Source organism: Strigops habroptila, chromosome 8 (genome assembly GCF_004027225.2).
Source record: "Strigops habroptila isolate Jane chromosome 8, bStrHab1.2.pri, whole genome shotgun sequence".
In the NCBI taxonomy this organism is placed as follows: Eukaryota; Metazoa; Chordata; class Aves; order Psittaciformes; family Psittacidae; genus Strigops; species Strigops habroptila.
The window spans coordinates 40,918,553-40,933,523 of record NC_044284.2 but is presented as its reverse complement, the minus strand read 5'-3'; the positions used below and the strand labels follow the sequence as shown (position 1 = coordinate 40,933,523).

The window sequence follows — 14,971 nt, the reverse complement described above, 5'->3', positions numbered from 1 at the left end:
GCAGTACATACGGATTTCCTAAAAGAAGTTGCTTTCTAGATACCTACTTTCTAGATATCTACTCTCTCACAGTTTCTTTCTGATAAGTTTCACTTATTTTGCTTTTCCATTTTATGGTGTACAATAATGAGTTAGAACAGCCAACAAAATTAAATGTACTTTTTTGTAATTTCTTCTCATCTCCCACAGACTTTTCATAGATCTGTTCACACAACATTATCTGAGACACAAGAGGTAGCATTAAAAGAGCAACAAATTATGAGGTATGGAATACTGGATCACTGCCACTATATTCAACTTCCTTGCTTCCTTGTGGTTGATACACCGCTGACTGCTCATCCTGTGAAGTGCTGGAAGCAGACTGCAAACAGTAAGCTACCATCAAGCTCAAGCAGTAGAATTTCTTTAGGAAAAGTCCTAACTAGCTAAATTGGTGTTTTGATTTTTCAATATCCAGTACTTTGAAGCTCAGTGTAACTAGAGATGAAACACTCTGTAAGCACCCAGAGCTTATTCAACATCAGCACTGTGGAGGGACAGAATCCTGCATAGCAGAAATGCTTAACATTAGAAAAAGTAGTACACAAACACACACATGAGGAAGATATTTAAAAGAATCAGATAAGAGGGTAAAATGCTTTAAAGTTTTGGAAAAGAGCTTTTTTAAAAACAAAAACCAAAACCAACCAACAAACAAACAAAACCACCACCCCTCAAAAGAAAACCCAAAACCAAACAAAACCAAACAAACAAAAAGAGATCCTACCAGAAGATCAGAATAAACATTCTGCCAATCAAATCAAAAATACCATAATGATTTCCGGGGAGGGGGGGGGGAGGGGGGGTGAGGGGTGGTGGGGAAGCCAGAGAGATCAAATAGGGGACCAACAAACAAAAAACCCTACATAAATCCCCATGGATTGGGAAATAGCTTGCTGAAATCATGAAAGCTAAATCATGACAACATTTTCAAGTATAGATCGAAAGAAAGACTTCAAAAAAAATTGTGGGTACACAAATGATGAAACCAATTATCACAACCAAGAGATTCAGCAGGTTTTTCTACTTCAAGCAAAATATTCTTCACCATGTCATAAGAGTGACATGACAAAGCCTGCTACCAGTAAAATAGCTTATGATAGTCTAAAGGTGACTAATGAGCTGAAAGAATTCCACATTACTGATAAAGTGGACAATGAAGTGAAAAATAAACTTTCAAAAGTGCAAAACAATGCCTACCAGAAAATGCTAACTGCACAGAAATAAGGATAAACAAATTCATCATTTATTACAGACACTGAAGATTCTGAAAACATCAGTTCAAGTTAGGCTGCAGGTAGAAAGGAATATGGCATTATATAAAAACAAAACAGAGAAGAAAAATCATCAATATATTATCCCAATATATATCCACAGATCAAACCCATCTTGAATACGAGATGCCAGCCTCTTTTCTTTTTCCAAAAAAAAAAGATATGAACCAGTTAGGGAAAAGAGAGGACAGGATTAGGTACGGCATAAGGTATAAGGAGCTGAAACCTAAAACATTATTATCAGAATAGTCAGATCAAGATGTTTATCATTCAGAAACATTAAAAACCAGATACTTCACCTCTAGCACTAGCTGAATGTATTTAAATACCAACACTTCATTCCCCAAACTTACAGTTCCAGATATTTGTGTATTATAAAACCACATGCCTCAGAGCTATATGGACTGTGATAAAAATTAAGATTTATTGGCATACTTAGACTTTGCAATTCCAGAATTTATACACTGGCACAACTTTTTTACATTTAAATTTGAAAACAAGATCAATGAACTACTTACCTCTGGCTGAATTGCTTTAAATACAGGGACATCCATTAGAGTTATCTGACCCTGAAATAAAAAAAAAATAAAAAATCATAAGCTAAAAATTAACTTCCATTCCATTAATTTGTTGTGCTGCATGAAAACTGTGTTTGTTCTGTTTCCTTTATTATTTGACTTTTTTTTTTTTTTGTGGCTAATTTCAGAGGTTTCGGCTCTACCACAGAGCCGTCCTGAAAACAAAAAAAAAAGTGTGCCAAACTTAACATTGCATAAAGTAAACAAATTATGACAAATTATTCTCAGGAGAATAATCCTGTAGTTACATATGCAAGTCAGAGCTTGATCTCAGAAACATTATATAAGAAGCTATCCAAGAATACAACAAACTAACGTTAGTTGCTCAAGGGCAGTTTCTCTTCAAACTGAGTCTCATTCTAGATGTTGCACAATTCTGTTGAAACATCCCTAAAATTTTTCAATCAATACTTGAACCCTGTTTGAATAACTAAGCTAAGAAATTGTTCAGTTGCACAGCAAGAGTTAAAATAGAGTTCAGCCATCTCACTTTGAGCAAATCAGAACCAATAAGCACATTTTCATTCTGGGATGTCTGTTTAGCTTTGAAAAGGGCAAACAGGAACAAGCAAAGACCAGGTTTTATATTTTGAAACATGTTCACAGAGCCTCATTTTAAGCATACAACTTAAGACTGCTGTCTACCTACGTACGCAAAATAAAGATACCATCTCTTTCACAAAGTACGTAGGTAGCCCAGAAATACAGTGCCATCTGATTTAAGGATATCAAAAATACCCTTTCAACAATGAATCCAGGCACCGTGCTCGGTTTTCTCAGATGTGAGCGCCATAGCTTTATTCCCATTTCCTCAAAACCAGCAGCTCCACCATTTATACATTGACAGGTTTGTGACTCATAAATTGCAATTACCATTGAATGCCATTGTTGGATAGCAGAGTAACTTCTCAGATAAAGTCAACCTTACAGAAAAATTTTTACTAGGATGCTCTAGTTGAAAGAAAGCAGGTACAAAGAGATGTACCTGTTCTTATAAGATGAGAAGTGACATGTTTTGCCAAAAATGACCAAATCTACATTTTGTAGCACATCTTCACCTCTTAATCTATTTTTAGATAGGAATTCTGGCAATCAAACACAACCATAAAAAAATTAAGGGTAACAAGCCCTTTACATGTTTCCTTTTTACTTTCTTTCCTCTGCTCTGCTTCAGTCAGCTGCTCCTTCTTCCAAACACTGATGTTTGCAGATGACAGCAAGTTGGGTGGGAGTGTTAGTCAGCTTGAGGGTAAGGAAGTCTCTGCAGAGGGATCTGAACAGGCTGGATTGATGGGCTGAAGCCAACTGCATGAGGTTCAACAAGGCTTTATGCCGGGTCTTGGACTGGGATCACAACAACCCCATGCAATGCTACAGCCTTGGGGAAGAGTGCCTGGAAAGGTGCTGGGAGGAAAAGGACCTGGGGGTGTTGGTCGACAGCTGGCTGAATATGAGCCAGCAGTGTGCCCAGGTGGCCAAGAAGGTCAGCAGCATCCTGGCTTGTGACAGAAACAGCATGACCAGCAGGGCCAGGGAAGTGATCATCCCCCTGTACTTGGCACCGGTGAGGGTACACCTCGAATCCTGTGTTCAGTTTTGGCCCCCTCACTTCAAGACAGACATTGAGATGCTAGAGAAGGTCCAGAGAAGAACAGCAAAGCAGGTGAAAGGTCTAGAGAACGAGTCTTCATGCAGAGCAGCTGAGGGAACTGGGGTTGTTTAGCCCGGAGAAAAGGAGGCTCAGGGGAGACCTTATCTTTCTCAACATCTACCTGAAAGAAGGTTATAGACAGGTATGGGCTGGACAAGAGGAAACGGCCTCAAGTTGCACCACGGGAGGTTTAGATTGAGTATTAGGAAAAAAAATTCTTCACTGAAAGGATCGTCAAGCACTGGAACAGGCTGCCCAGGGAACCAATGCAGACATCCCTGGAGGTATTTAAAAAACATGTAGGTGTGACACTTAAGGACATGGTTTAGTGGTGGAATTGGCAGCACCAGATTAATGGTTGGACTCAATCAACTTAAAGGGCTTTTCCAACCTTAAAAAAATTTAATAATTTTATAATTTTAATAAAGCTGTATTAGATTTTTCTAGTCTTGGGCTACAGTGAGATTGAATCAGACCAACTTAACTGAATCCACAAACTCAACTACAAACAAGACAACATATGCTCACAAGTAAGCATGTCTCAACACCTCTGTAGCAGCAAATCCTGTACAAATGTTGATATAAACAAACATTCTTGGTCCTGTAACCAACACTCGCATGTAGTATGACATATATAATTTGCACCTACCATTCATTAATATCTATAAACTACTTAAATGCCGGTTTGAAAATGAATCCCCAAACTAGCACTTCTAAATGTGCTTTAACAATCAATGGATCAACTGTACCATCTGTCCTGACAGCACAAATTATACTGTACCTTAAAAGTTTAAATGAAATCAAGGATATCAACCATGCCCCTCCAAGATAGTTTTAAAAGCAGCAATTAATAAGAATGGAAATTCAGAATATAGTGGGCCAAAATACTCTCTGCCTTTAACGTAACTTCTCTCTTCCCTTGCACCCACAGCAACTACAGTGAAAATGTATGATAAACTTTAGCCAAAAACAAAAGATGCCTTTGAAACCGAAAGCAATCTTGCTACCTGGAACCATTCTATTCTGTTGAAGCCTAAAGTGACTTCTTCTTGAAGGAATAAAAATGGTTTCTTTTCCTAAAATTAAAGGCTCTTTCAGCATTGTTTTTTAGACCGTCAAGGTCAGAAATACAGAAATCATCACACAAAGTCTTTTTTCAAGAGGGATGGTGTTATCTTGCCACAAAAAGTACTGACAGCAACAAGTCATTCCTGGCAGGAGAAGCAGATAAATTTAAGAAAGTGCATCCAGACAACAAACTATTCTAACAGGGGTTAATAAGACTTTGCTTTTGAAGGACTTTGAATGCGTGCACAGACAATACTGGTAATTTTTTGTGCTATTTCCCACCTTTTCCTAGCAAGTTACCCTGAAAGGACTAGAAGCCTTGGACAGTGACAGTTACACTGCCCCTGGGTATCCAAATACGGCTTCATCTTGACAATAGTATGCCCTCTTATTTGATATATCTACGTATAAGGCTCTTTTGAGGAAAGAAATAAGCAAGGCATGTCTTTACTGGGCCAAGGAAAGACAGCTAACCAATAGGGGGACAAGATTTTTCTACTGGAACAGTAGCTGGAAGGTAATTCCCTCCTTCCTCTCCCCCCACAGCCCTGGGAACTTTTGCATGTGATAGAAAGACTTTGCCTGGGGACAGCCTGCAACAGCCAAGTTTAAAAATATTTTAGCTCTCCTGGGTGTTGAGATGCTGAACTTGTTAACAATTCAGTATTTCAAAATAATAAAATTATTACCACACAGCTTCAGATACATATAAAGAGATTTACCTCTCTCTCAGGGAGATGTGTCAGGCCAGAAATTTTACATCCAGATGACTAAGAACTACATTTCAGTATGCTGCTGCTTTGAAGAAAATGGAGCAGCTCAATGAAATGAAATTTGAAGATATTGCCCAACTTCTTCTCTTTTCTATGAATACAGATGGATTACCCTCCTTCCATAAAAACCTGTAACTTAAGAACTTCTAGTTGCAGTTAACACCATTGCATTGAGCTCCTCTCCATGCTACTATATAGAATGGTTTGAGTGGGAAAGGACTCCAAGATCATCCAGTTCCAAATCCCTGCCATGGGCAGGGACACTCCCCACCAGACCAGGCCGCTCCAAACCCCATCCAACCTGGCCCTGAACACTGCCAGGGAAGGAGCATTCACAACCCCCCTTTCTGGCCTGGGCTATAAACCCACCTTTCTGGTCCCTAAACCTTCTCAAGCATAAACTTTCTATCAGGCTATTTGTTGTACTACAAGTTTTCCTGCCATGTACCTACTGTACTTGGTGCACTTCCCAAAGAGCTCCTGGACAGAGATACTCAGTGTGAAAACTAAGTTTCTGTCTGAGATGGGGGAAAAAATAATCAAGTATCTATATTTTGGTTACTGAAGAATACTGCCATAATATGCATTTCCTTGAAGCCATGTTGGTTCAAGCAGCACTTCATAAATTGTTCCTTAATCTGAATTTTTAGAAGTAATTATATTTAAGCCTTCCAACTTGGCTTAGCACTGTCTCTCCAGGCTGCCAGAATACTTTTCCTCACTGAAAAAAATAGCTAACCCTCTGTTAAGCACTGCATCCGTAGGAGAGTAATTCTGCTGTCCAAAATGAATGCTGGGGGATTAAAGTTCCTGTGTTGAAACTCTACTTGTTTTCTCAGTCGACTCCAAAACTTTTATCATTAATAGTTCCTCCGCATGCAATAATACAATTGCTTCTTCTTGCTCTCATTGGGAACATACTTACTCTTCCATATTCTTCTGTAAAATAAAGCTAACAGGAACAAGCAGAAGTCCTTTTTCATCAAAAGGTCCTAGGCCCAGTGCTTCACTTTATTCAAACTGCTCTCAGATGCAGCAAACTTGTCTCAAACTCCCTAATCCACTGACAACCAGCCTCAGGAGACGCCAAAACCAACATTACTGCCAGGAACCGCGTAGCACAACTCACACCAGTAGCTGTGCAGGAACTCGCAGAGGGGAGTCTGAATCTGCCAGAGTCCCGCACAAGATAAAGTTCTCCTGGGGGGAAGCTTGGGCCAGTTTCGTTCTGTTTGAAGGGGCAAAAAACGAATTTGTTGAAGCCCATACACATCAAAATGTATTTTTGTTCTTCTATTACACAAACAACGTGGTTTCAGAACTCTTGGGACCTGCTTCCTTTACAACACACACTCTCATGCTCTTTCTTTAGATATAGATAACTTGGTATTTAATTGTCATAAGAACACTTTTGTTCTTTGTTTCATATAAACATTTTTAAAATAAACTTTATTTATACATTGTTTCCAAAATAAGCAATATTCTTCCTTCTAGCATCCATCTGACACAGCTTAACTGGAATTAAGAAGAGAGAAATACATGTACATCTTAGTGTGAGCTTACTTCATAGCACTTTCAGAGACTAGGGTAAAGAATAAAGAATCCTTCTTAGATAACTAGGTGGAAAAAAAAGCAATGGATTTATACAGCTGCGCTTCCCTTAATTCTACCTCAAATATTTACACCACTGTGGCTAAGTTGAAGTATAAAATGGAAAAGTGAGTCAAAAAGTAATAAACAGTCAAATAATTAAACAGTAGCAGTCTAAGGAATAAGAATTTACTGTAAAGCAAAAAATAAATATTTCTTCAACCTGAGGTTCGCCAGCATCTTAATTTGGAGCTCATGTCCCCAAGCATTTTCCTTTTTACTTTCACTCACACCAGGCTCCCCTCTCCACCACCACTGCACCATTAACATATGCCTCCCCCACAAATTGTGCCCTGTACACTCGAAACCACACTTCTCCCTTCAACAAAAATGGACAGCATTCACTGCAACTGCGTCCACCCTGTACACACACGACGACTCTATCAGCAGGGCCAGACACCAGTGGGTAATCCTGGCACCAACTTGTTTTGTGGCTTTTAGCCGTTTAATAAAGAAGTGAGCAGTGATCAGCATAAAAGCAGGTATTTAGAACAGTCTCCTTATTAGTTACAGCTAGAAGAGACAGTCTCCTTATTAGTCTGTAGAATCCATAGCAGAAAACAAACGTGTCCTACTTCAATACTCATTGAATGGGATTCTTTTTGCCCAAATTTATGAAACATCCCCTGGAAACTGGTTTTATAAACTGCACAGGGATAATGCAAACTATAAATTTGCAACAGCAGCAGCTATGCCTGAAGATCTCACCTGTTTCTGAAGTGGACTTCAACCTTACAAAGAACGTAAACCACCCGGTTGGTAACAACAGTATAACTGGACTATTACACATACATTACAATAACAATTTCTGTTACTGTTCAGATTAGATCCCTTGCAGGGCTGGTGTACTTTTGCTAAAAAGTTAGTTCAAGACTGAACAAAGGACCACTACATGAAACAGTACACCGACTGCATTCAGGGTAGTGTTAGATGACTGCCAAAGGGAAGAATATGGAAATAAAATCACCAAGAATATTTACACTTGGGCTTCTCTTTGGCTTGGGAAGCAGCTGCTTGAAAATACAAGATTACAAGCAACAGCTTTTATAGTCCAGTTTGTCTCTTACCCACTAACTGACTAAACAGATTGAGTTTTGAAATAACAATGATTTCTCTAACAGAGTGGGAACTGAAAAGACGTTTTTCTCTCTCACACTGGTACCGAAACCACTAGCATGAATCTTATTTCCAGTACCTCTCAAACCTGATTATCTTTCAGATTTTTGCTCTTCTTTCTCCAGCATAATGGTAATTGTCCCATCTGTACGGTGTGACCCATTTTGATCAAAATGCAACATATATAAGGTATGGGATGAGACTTCCCAATGCTGATGTTGACTTTATCAGTAACTCATCTTTACGCTACCTATGCACTGGAATTTTTTCATTCAAGCCAAGATTTCCTAACCATTAGACAACTAGCTAGCTCTGGAGCAGTACCTTGCTTTTATTGCCATTTTACTCGCTTCATCACATGATCTTTCCTCACCATGTAAAAGATATTTACACAGCCCACAAATTATTTCCTCAGTTTACCACTTTAAAAGAATTTTTTTTTTTTTAAAATCAGTATTCATTCATTCAGCCCTCACTAATGAAAACAAGGGTGATGGTGAAAGGTACCTGTCCTCCAAGGTGCCTAAAATTTTGGCTAGTTTACTTATTTCTACAACATTCAGTAAGAATCATCAGAAAAAGACAAAGCAAGTAAACAAGCCCTACTGGAAAAGCAGATAAACTTGTTTGGGGAAACAAACATTAACAAAGACATGCAGCTGTGTACAGAAACATTTAAAGCAATTAATCATAACCTTGCCAAAGGGCTGAACACCGACTATTGGCAATTTCACTCAACTGTCCAGAATTCTATCTATAAGACATTTCAGATCCATTTACAGTAACTGAAACCTGATATGAAGATCTAGATACTTTAAAAGGGAAAAGACTAAGAGTAAAGATGTTTTCTTTTAGGGAACTGAGAAAACAGCAAAATTATACCAGATAGTATAAATCAAAAATACAAACCACAGGTTTGTAATTGTAATGGGAAATGCTTCACTAAAAGATTCCTGTTTGTGAGTGGAACTCTACCCAGTTTTCATAATATGAAAACAGTAGGAAGACTGGATTTTAAGAAACATTTTTGTCTAACCAAGATTTACTAAATAGGTAACATTCAGAACACCCATGAAAGTAAAAGGTTTCTGCACATGAGAGATGAAGGATTAGACAGTAGAGGACAGTAGAGCAAAACAATAATGAAATGGGATACAAAACACATTTGTATTTTCTGCTGTCCAAGTGAGTGACAGCAACTCCACAGAGACTAAGTGATCTACTCTGCTGCTCAACAGCATCCACCACTGGCTATATAGCAGAGGCATTCCAAAGAACTTGTTCTGGCCTGAATGCACAATTCCACTTTACCTCATGCTCCTAGCCCCAAATTCCCGAAGTACTTAGATTTCCCTTATGTAGAGAAATCTTAAGATAAACTGAAATGATAGCCAGCCCCAAAAACATCTTCCCATGAAAAGTAGATGATTCATTACCCAGCTGTTCCTGACAACGGAGCATGGAAGAGGTCTGAACCATATGACTTGAACCTTAGCCAGGAATAAATCACATTAAGAAGAATTTAATGTGCAAGTACCACTTCATAATCCAGATGCTTTAAATTTTCAGTATACTCATTAAAATCAATTTAGCCCCTAATAATTAACTGGAATAGTTATTAACAATTAAAAAATAGAACAAATTTAATGAGAATATTTTGTGATACATACTACCATGTACCAGTAATCGTCCCAGGACAAGTCATCATGAATCTCTTCACTTGAATTTTATATGCAGTAGGAACAATAGCTTGTTAGCAATCTAAGTAACATACTTGAATCACTTAGAGGGACCGTGTGTCATCTTAACCTTTACAAGTAGGATTAAAATTAAAAACAAACAAACAAACAAAAAATAAAAATCACACAATGTTTTGGTTAAACATTTTTACTCATTGTTCTTGGATCTGCAGGATACCCAACTCATTATTCTGCACCTGTGCAACCAAAAGAAGAAAACACTCCCTAGACATAGGAATTACCAGAATTAAAAAATAAAACACCTCCAGAAAAAACAAGTACAGGTCAAGTATATTCTTGCAACTGAAATACACGTCAGAATTAAGCTGCATCATATAGATTTAAGAATCTTTGGTCTATGGTACAGATAAGATTGGGAGGAGGGGGGAAGAAGCGTAAATAGCATAGCCCCAAAAAGACCATTTAACATTAAACAGAATATAGACAATGAAGAACTATAGTGCAGGATGATTTTTGAAACCCATGGACAACAGAAGTCAAGCAAAAAACAGAAACGGAGAATCAAAGGAAAAGCTCCCAAGAAGATTTACACACAAGGTAACAAAAACTACTTTTATTGCTTACCGCATATTCTTCTGGTGTAACCTTTAGAACATCAAATACCACTGCATCAAAGCTCTTCTTCAGCTCAGCTGATCCTTTGTCACTCAAGGATTCAGAGCTGCTACTCTTCTGCAGAAACAAAAAAAACCACTGACGATATTTTGCTTCTCTTGGTTTTTACACACCCAAAAGCAAAATTTCTGCTTGAACATCACTGTTCACAGAATTTTTCTATTGGGCAAATAATCAACTAAAAGTCAGTCACAGGATATACTTTCTGCTGACCAAGACTGATAAATCAAGAGACTCTCAAAATGACTTCAATGAATTTCAAAGGTGTTCCTCAAAACACAACAGTTAAATTTCAGTGCATACTTAAATTCCAATTCTGTTGACAGGAAAGTTAATAGCAGTAATAATACAGTCACACTGAAGCGCAAACAAAAAAAATACCACTATAGTGAGGAAAAACATGAAGCCTGTCCAAAAGGAACAGTTAACATTAAAGAACAGTATCAATCTCTTCCTGTTTCTCTTAGAAGCATTAACACTTACAAAAATTTCACATGTGTTCCTGTTGAAGGCACTTAGTATAAACAATTTTAACTTTGAGGGGTTTTTTTTAAATGCTAGTAATTAACATTTGCAAAAATACCAGATCCTAGAATATTGTTCTATGAATCTTCCTCTACAATATAAAGATTAAGCTTCCCTGCAAAAAACAAATATGGTTCAAAAGGTTTAGGTTAGATACAAGGAAGAAGTTCTTTACTGTGAGGGTGGTGAGGCACTGGAACAAGTTGCCCAAAGAAGTTGTGAATGCTTCATCCCTGGCAGTGTTCAAGGCCAGGTTGGACAGAGCCTTGGGTGACATGGTTTAGTGTGTGGCGTCCCTGCTCATGGCAGGGGGGTTGGAACTAGATGATCTTAAGGTCCTTTCCAACCCTAGCTATTCTATGATGCTATACAAATTTAACTCTTTGTATGAAATTAACACACTTCGTATGTTTCATGTATTGTTCTCATACAAGTAATCACTTCTTTTAGTATATAGATGCAAACCTACATTCTGTTTGGTCATTACAGCAAAAAAAGGCATAGAAATTGAAATGTCACATCCAGATGTATGCTTCCTATCTGAACCTCAGGCACACTTATTTCAGAAATACGCATATGACATGCAATCACTTTGCTGCCTCACACTCTCCTCTGAAAGGCTATTCATGTTTCTTGCTTCTTAGTTTCTTCTCACTTTCAGAAACCTGGTATAAAGGAAACTCTCAACTAAAAAGAACTAAGATGACACATAGACAAAACCATCATGAAAGACCACAGTTACTACGGTCAATAGCTGTATCAAATTTAACACTTCCTTAGCAAACTGTATGCTTGCCTGGAGTACTGTATGGTACCCGCATGCTTCAGCAATAACACAACCTTGATGTAAGCACTAACAGAGCTCCGCAACAGTTTTGCAAATACATTGTTTGGAGAGATTCAAGAGAAAGAAAACTAGTATCAATGCACAGAGCTTAATCTCACCATTGCTAGCAGCTCCAGCTCAGCTGTGGCAAAAAAACATTGAGCACAAACCAAGACCTGCCTACTCTTCAGCTGGTCACTGATGTATCCTTAAGCACTCTATCCTAGCCACCATCACAGGGGCATACCTCCTAGAAAGCTGAAAACATTAGAGTTCAGCCCACACAATGAAGGCACTTTCAGACAGTCTGTGTATGCTAACACTTAAAGTTTTCCAGACCATGGCTATGGGTCATATTCACAACGTGTACGAATGCCCACTTGACTAGGTAACTTCTGGTGGAAGTCAAATTTCAGCACTGTTACACTGTACTTCCAGTAACACCTACACCATGTCTGCTTATGCCAAGGCAGAAGGGAAGATACCACATGGTCACTGATGCTGGTAAATAGTTCTACTGTGGTAGTGTCTTCTGAAAATCTAAGAAGGCAGTATAATAGGGCTACACCATATATTTTGACTTTGGCTTTCCACCCACAGAAACAAGAACATTTGAACTCTGAGAATTCAGCCAGCTGAAATAAACTCTTGTCCATTTTTAAGCACTTTTGTTGTAAGTACATATCTTTACTAATCCTACCCAGTTTCAGTTAGGTTATTCTAACAGTACCATCTCTCTGAAAAAACTGACTTTGAAAACACCAAAACCTCCAGACCAGACAGGCATTTTCAGTAACCAACATGCTTACAGAAACATTTCACTTACAAGTTCTCCCTCCTCCCAGTTAGTCAAGATGGGGAACAGAATTCCACTTACTGAAAGCAGATGTATGTTACTTAGCCAAAATATATTTTACTCAATCTTATCAGAAATCATGTAAACACTCAAGGCTATCTTGTTGAAGAGAAAGAGAGCTTTCCTCCAAGAAAATTTCAGTTGCATGCCAACAAATGGTCAATCAATGATTCATAACACAATGATAAGGGAAGTAAAAGAATCAGTATAAAAACAAACAATGGTCTTGGAGATTGATACCAGTTTTCTTGTTCAAATCTTGACAATACTTGTGAAATTGTGCTGGAGATTATTTCATTTCTTTTGATAACACAACACCCCAATTTTCCTTTCACCTTATTTGTGGTACTTTCCATAATCCCTATGCACATGCAAGTGCATAGTACACATGCAGCTCTGCTATCAAAACACATGCATAAATATATAAATAAAATAAATATCTCTGGTAAGGTCCAAGAATTCATTCAAGGAAGCAACTGTTTTCAGGACTTTGTGGCTCTAATCATTACTGACTCTGTAATCTTCTTGAATACCTTGTCCTTTAAATAAAAAGTAAATGAAGGATGAAAAAAAAAAAAAACCAAACAAACAAACACCAAAACCCAAACAACCCAAAACTGAAATCCATTATGGTAAAAACGTTTCACACTGTGAGAAAAAGCAATGCAAATAATATGCATCAGCAATAAGGTAACTGTCTCACCTGAACAGAAAGCTTAACTTAGTATTGTACATCAGTACAAGCCAAAGCTTATATTCAATCACCCTAAAGCAGGCAGACAAACAATGCATTGGGAAAGATCACTCTATATACACCAAAGGCAGATTTTTGGTTCCCTCCATCCCACTACTACTACAAAAACAACAAACCACAAACAAAACAAAAAAACAAAAAAAACCAAAAAAAAACCAAAAACAAAAAAGAAAACACCACACAAACAAACACCAAAACCAAACAACAACAACAAAAATCTTTAAAAGGAAGATTCATGAGAGTTTTGGAAATCAAAACAAAACCAACCAGGTCTTGCAAACCCTCCAACATTTCTAAGAATATAGGAATCAGTCACAACTCTCAACATCTTCCTACATGATCCTAACAAAAAGAACTCAAACCATTCTGCTACTAACTTCTCCCCGCCCCTTGTTTTCCTTAACAAGTAGATGACAAATGGAAAACTGTGTAACTTCAAAATAAGGCATCAGCATAGGAGGCCAACCTCCACTGCTTGGCCAATCCACATGCTCTTAACTCATGAGCTGTTCACTTGTAAAGGGCAGAAACTTTAGTGGGCAGGCAGGGACCCATACCAAGGTCTGAATGTAGCCCAGGAGACAAAGGCAGCAACCTTCTTCCAGTGCTACTGTGTCAGACTGCCCCGACACATACAAGTACCTGTCAAAGAAGGGAACATTTCCCACGGGCCTTGCCAGCTTATTGCGCTAAGAGCGTCTATTATTGTTAAAACTTGAAAAGAAAAGCTTCCTTGTCTAGATGTGATGGAAGAGAACATAAAAAAGGCAGCTTTGGCTATGGCAAGGCTGTAAATGCTAGCTCATGCTTTATTTTGGTATACAAAGGTCAGAACTGAGTTATTCACATCTAAACTGGGGCATATGAAACCAACACATAAAAATCTGCCACACCAGGTCTGTTAAAAGAAAAACTTCCATTTTGGTGCATTTAAAAAACAATTAAGTACTTATGGTCTTGCATATCCAATAACTAAGTTTTGTAATCCTTACCTCTGAAGCAGTAGCTGCAATATTAACACTGCTTGACTGTCCGTTCATTAGGTCCATCCTGCCCACACCATTAATCTTCCGCCCTACATTTACAGCAGCAGGATCATCTCCAAGGCAACTGAGTAACCATTCCTACAAAGACCAAAAAGTAATCAGAAACCATTTTAGTCACGTGTTTTAAACAAGATTCAGTATCTAAAAATCCATAACAAAAATAAAGTACTTCCAAAATGGATAAACCACTTTGAGATCCAAACTTTAGATTCAAACATGTATTCTAAAATTACCTACTTCAAGATGACATAACAACTGCAGGTTGCACTGCTATCCATTAACTACTGGCAGTATAGACTTTCATATTCTTTTTCCTATTAGTTTCTATATGTAAACACATGCATTAACCCTAACTTCAAGTTAGGACTGCAACATTAGTTCACATATGATTCTTTTCCTTTAAATACCAAATTAAAGAAGTATATTCCAGCTGTAAGCTA

At 37.9% G+C, this 14,971-nt stretch overlaps 1 protein-coding gene across 5 annotated transcripts in view; it reads right to left on the bottom strand.

Moving 5' to 3' along the window:
• Positions 1-14,971, bottom strand: part of RALGPS2 (Ral GEF with PH domain and SH3 binding motif 2) — a 130,513-nt gene that overhangs the window by 90,061 nt on the left and 25,481 nt on the right. For 4 of the 5 annotated variants that reach the window (XM_030493818.1, XM_030493823.2, XM_030493819.1 and 1 more), the window contains exons 2-4: positions 14,478-14,609; positions 10,474-10,581; positions 1,832-1,882 (exon numbers count right to left, since the gene is read on the bottom strand). In XM_030493818.1, the coding sequence (XP_030349678.1) occupies positions 1,832-1,882; positions 10,474-10,581; positions 14,478-14,534 (216 nt within the window). In that variant the 5' untranslated portion in view covers positions 14,535-14,609. Of the gene's footprint in view, positions 1-1,831; positions 1,883-10,473; positions 10,582-13,752; positions 13,945-14,477; positions 14,610-14,971 lie in introns of those variants that run through there. The other variant, XM_030493821.1, reaches the window with a different exon arrangement.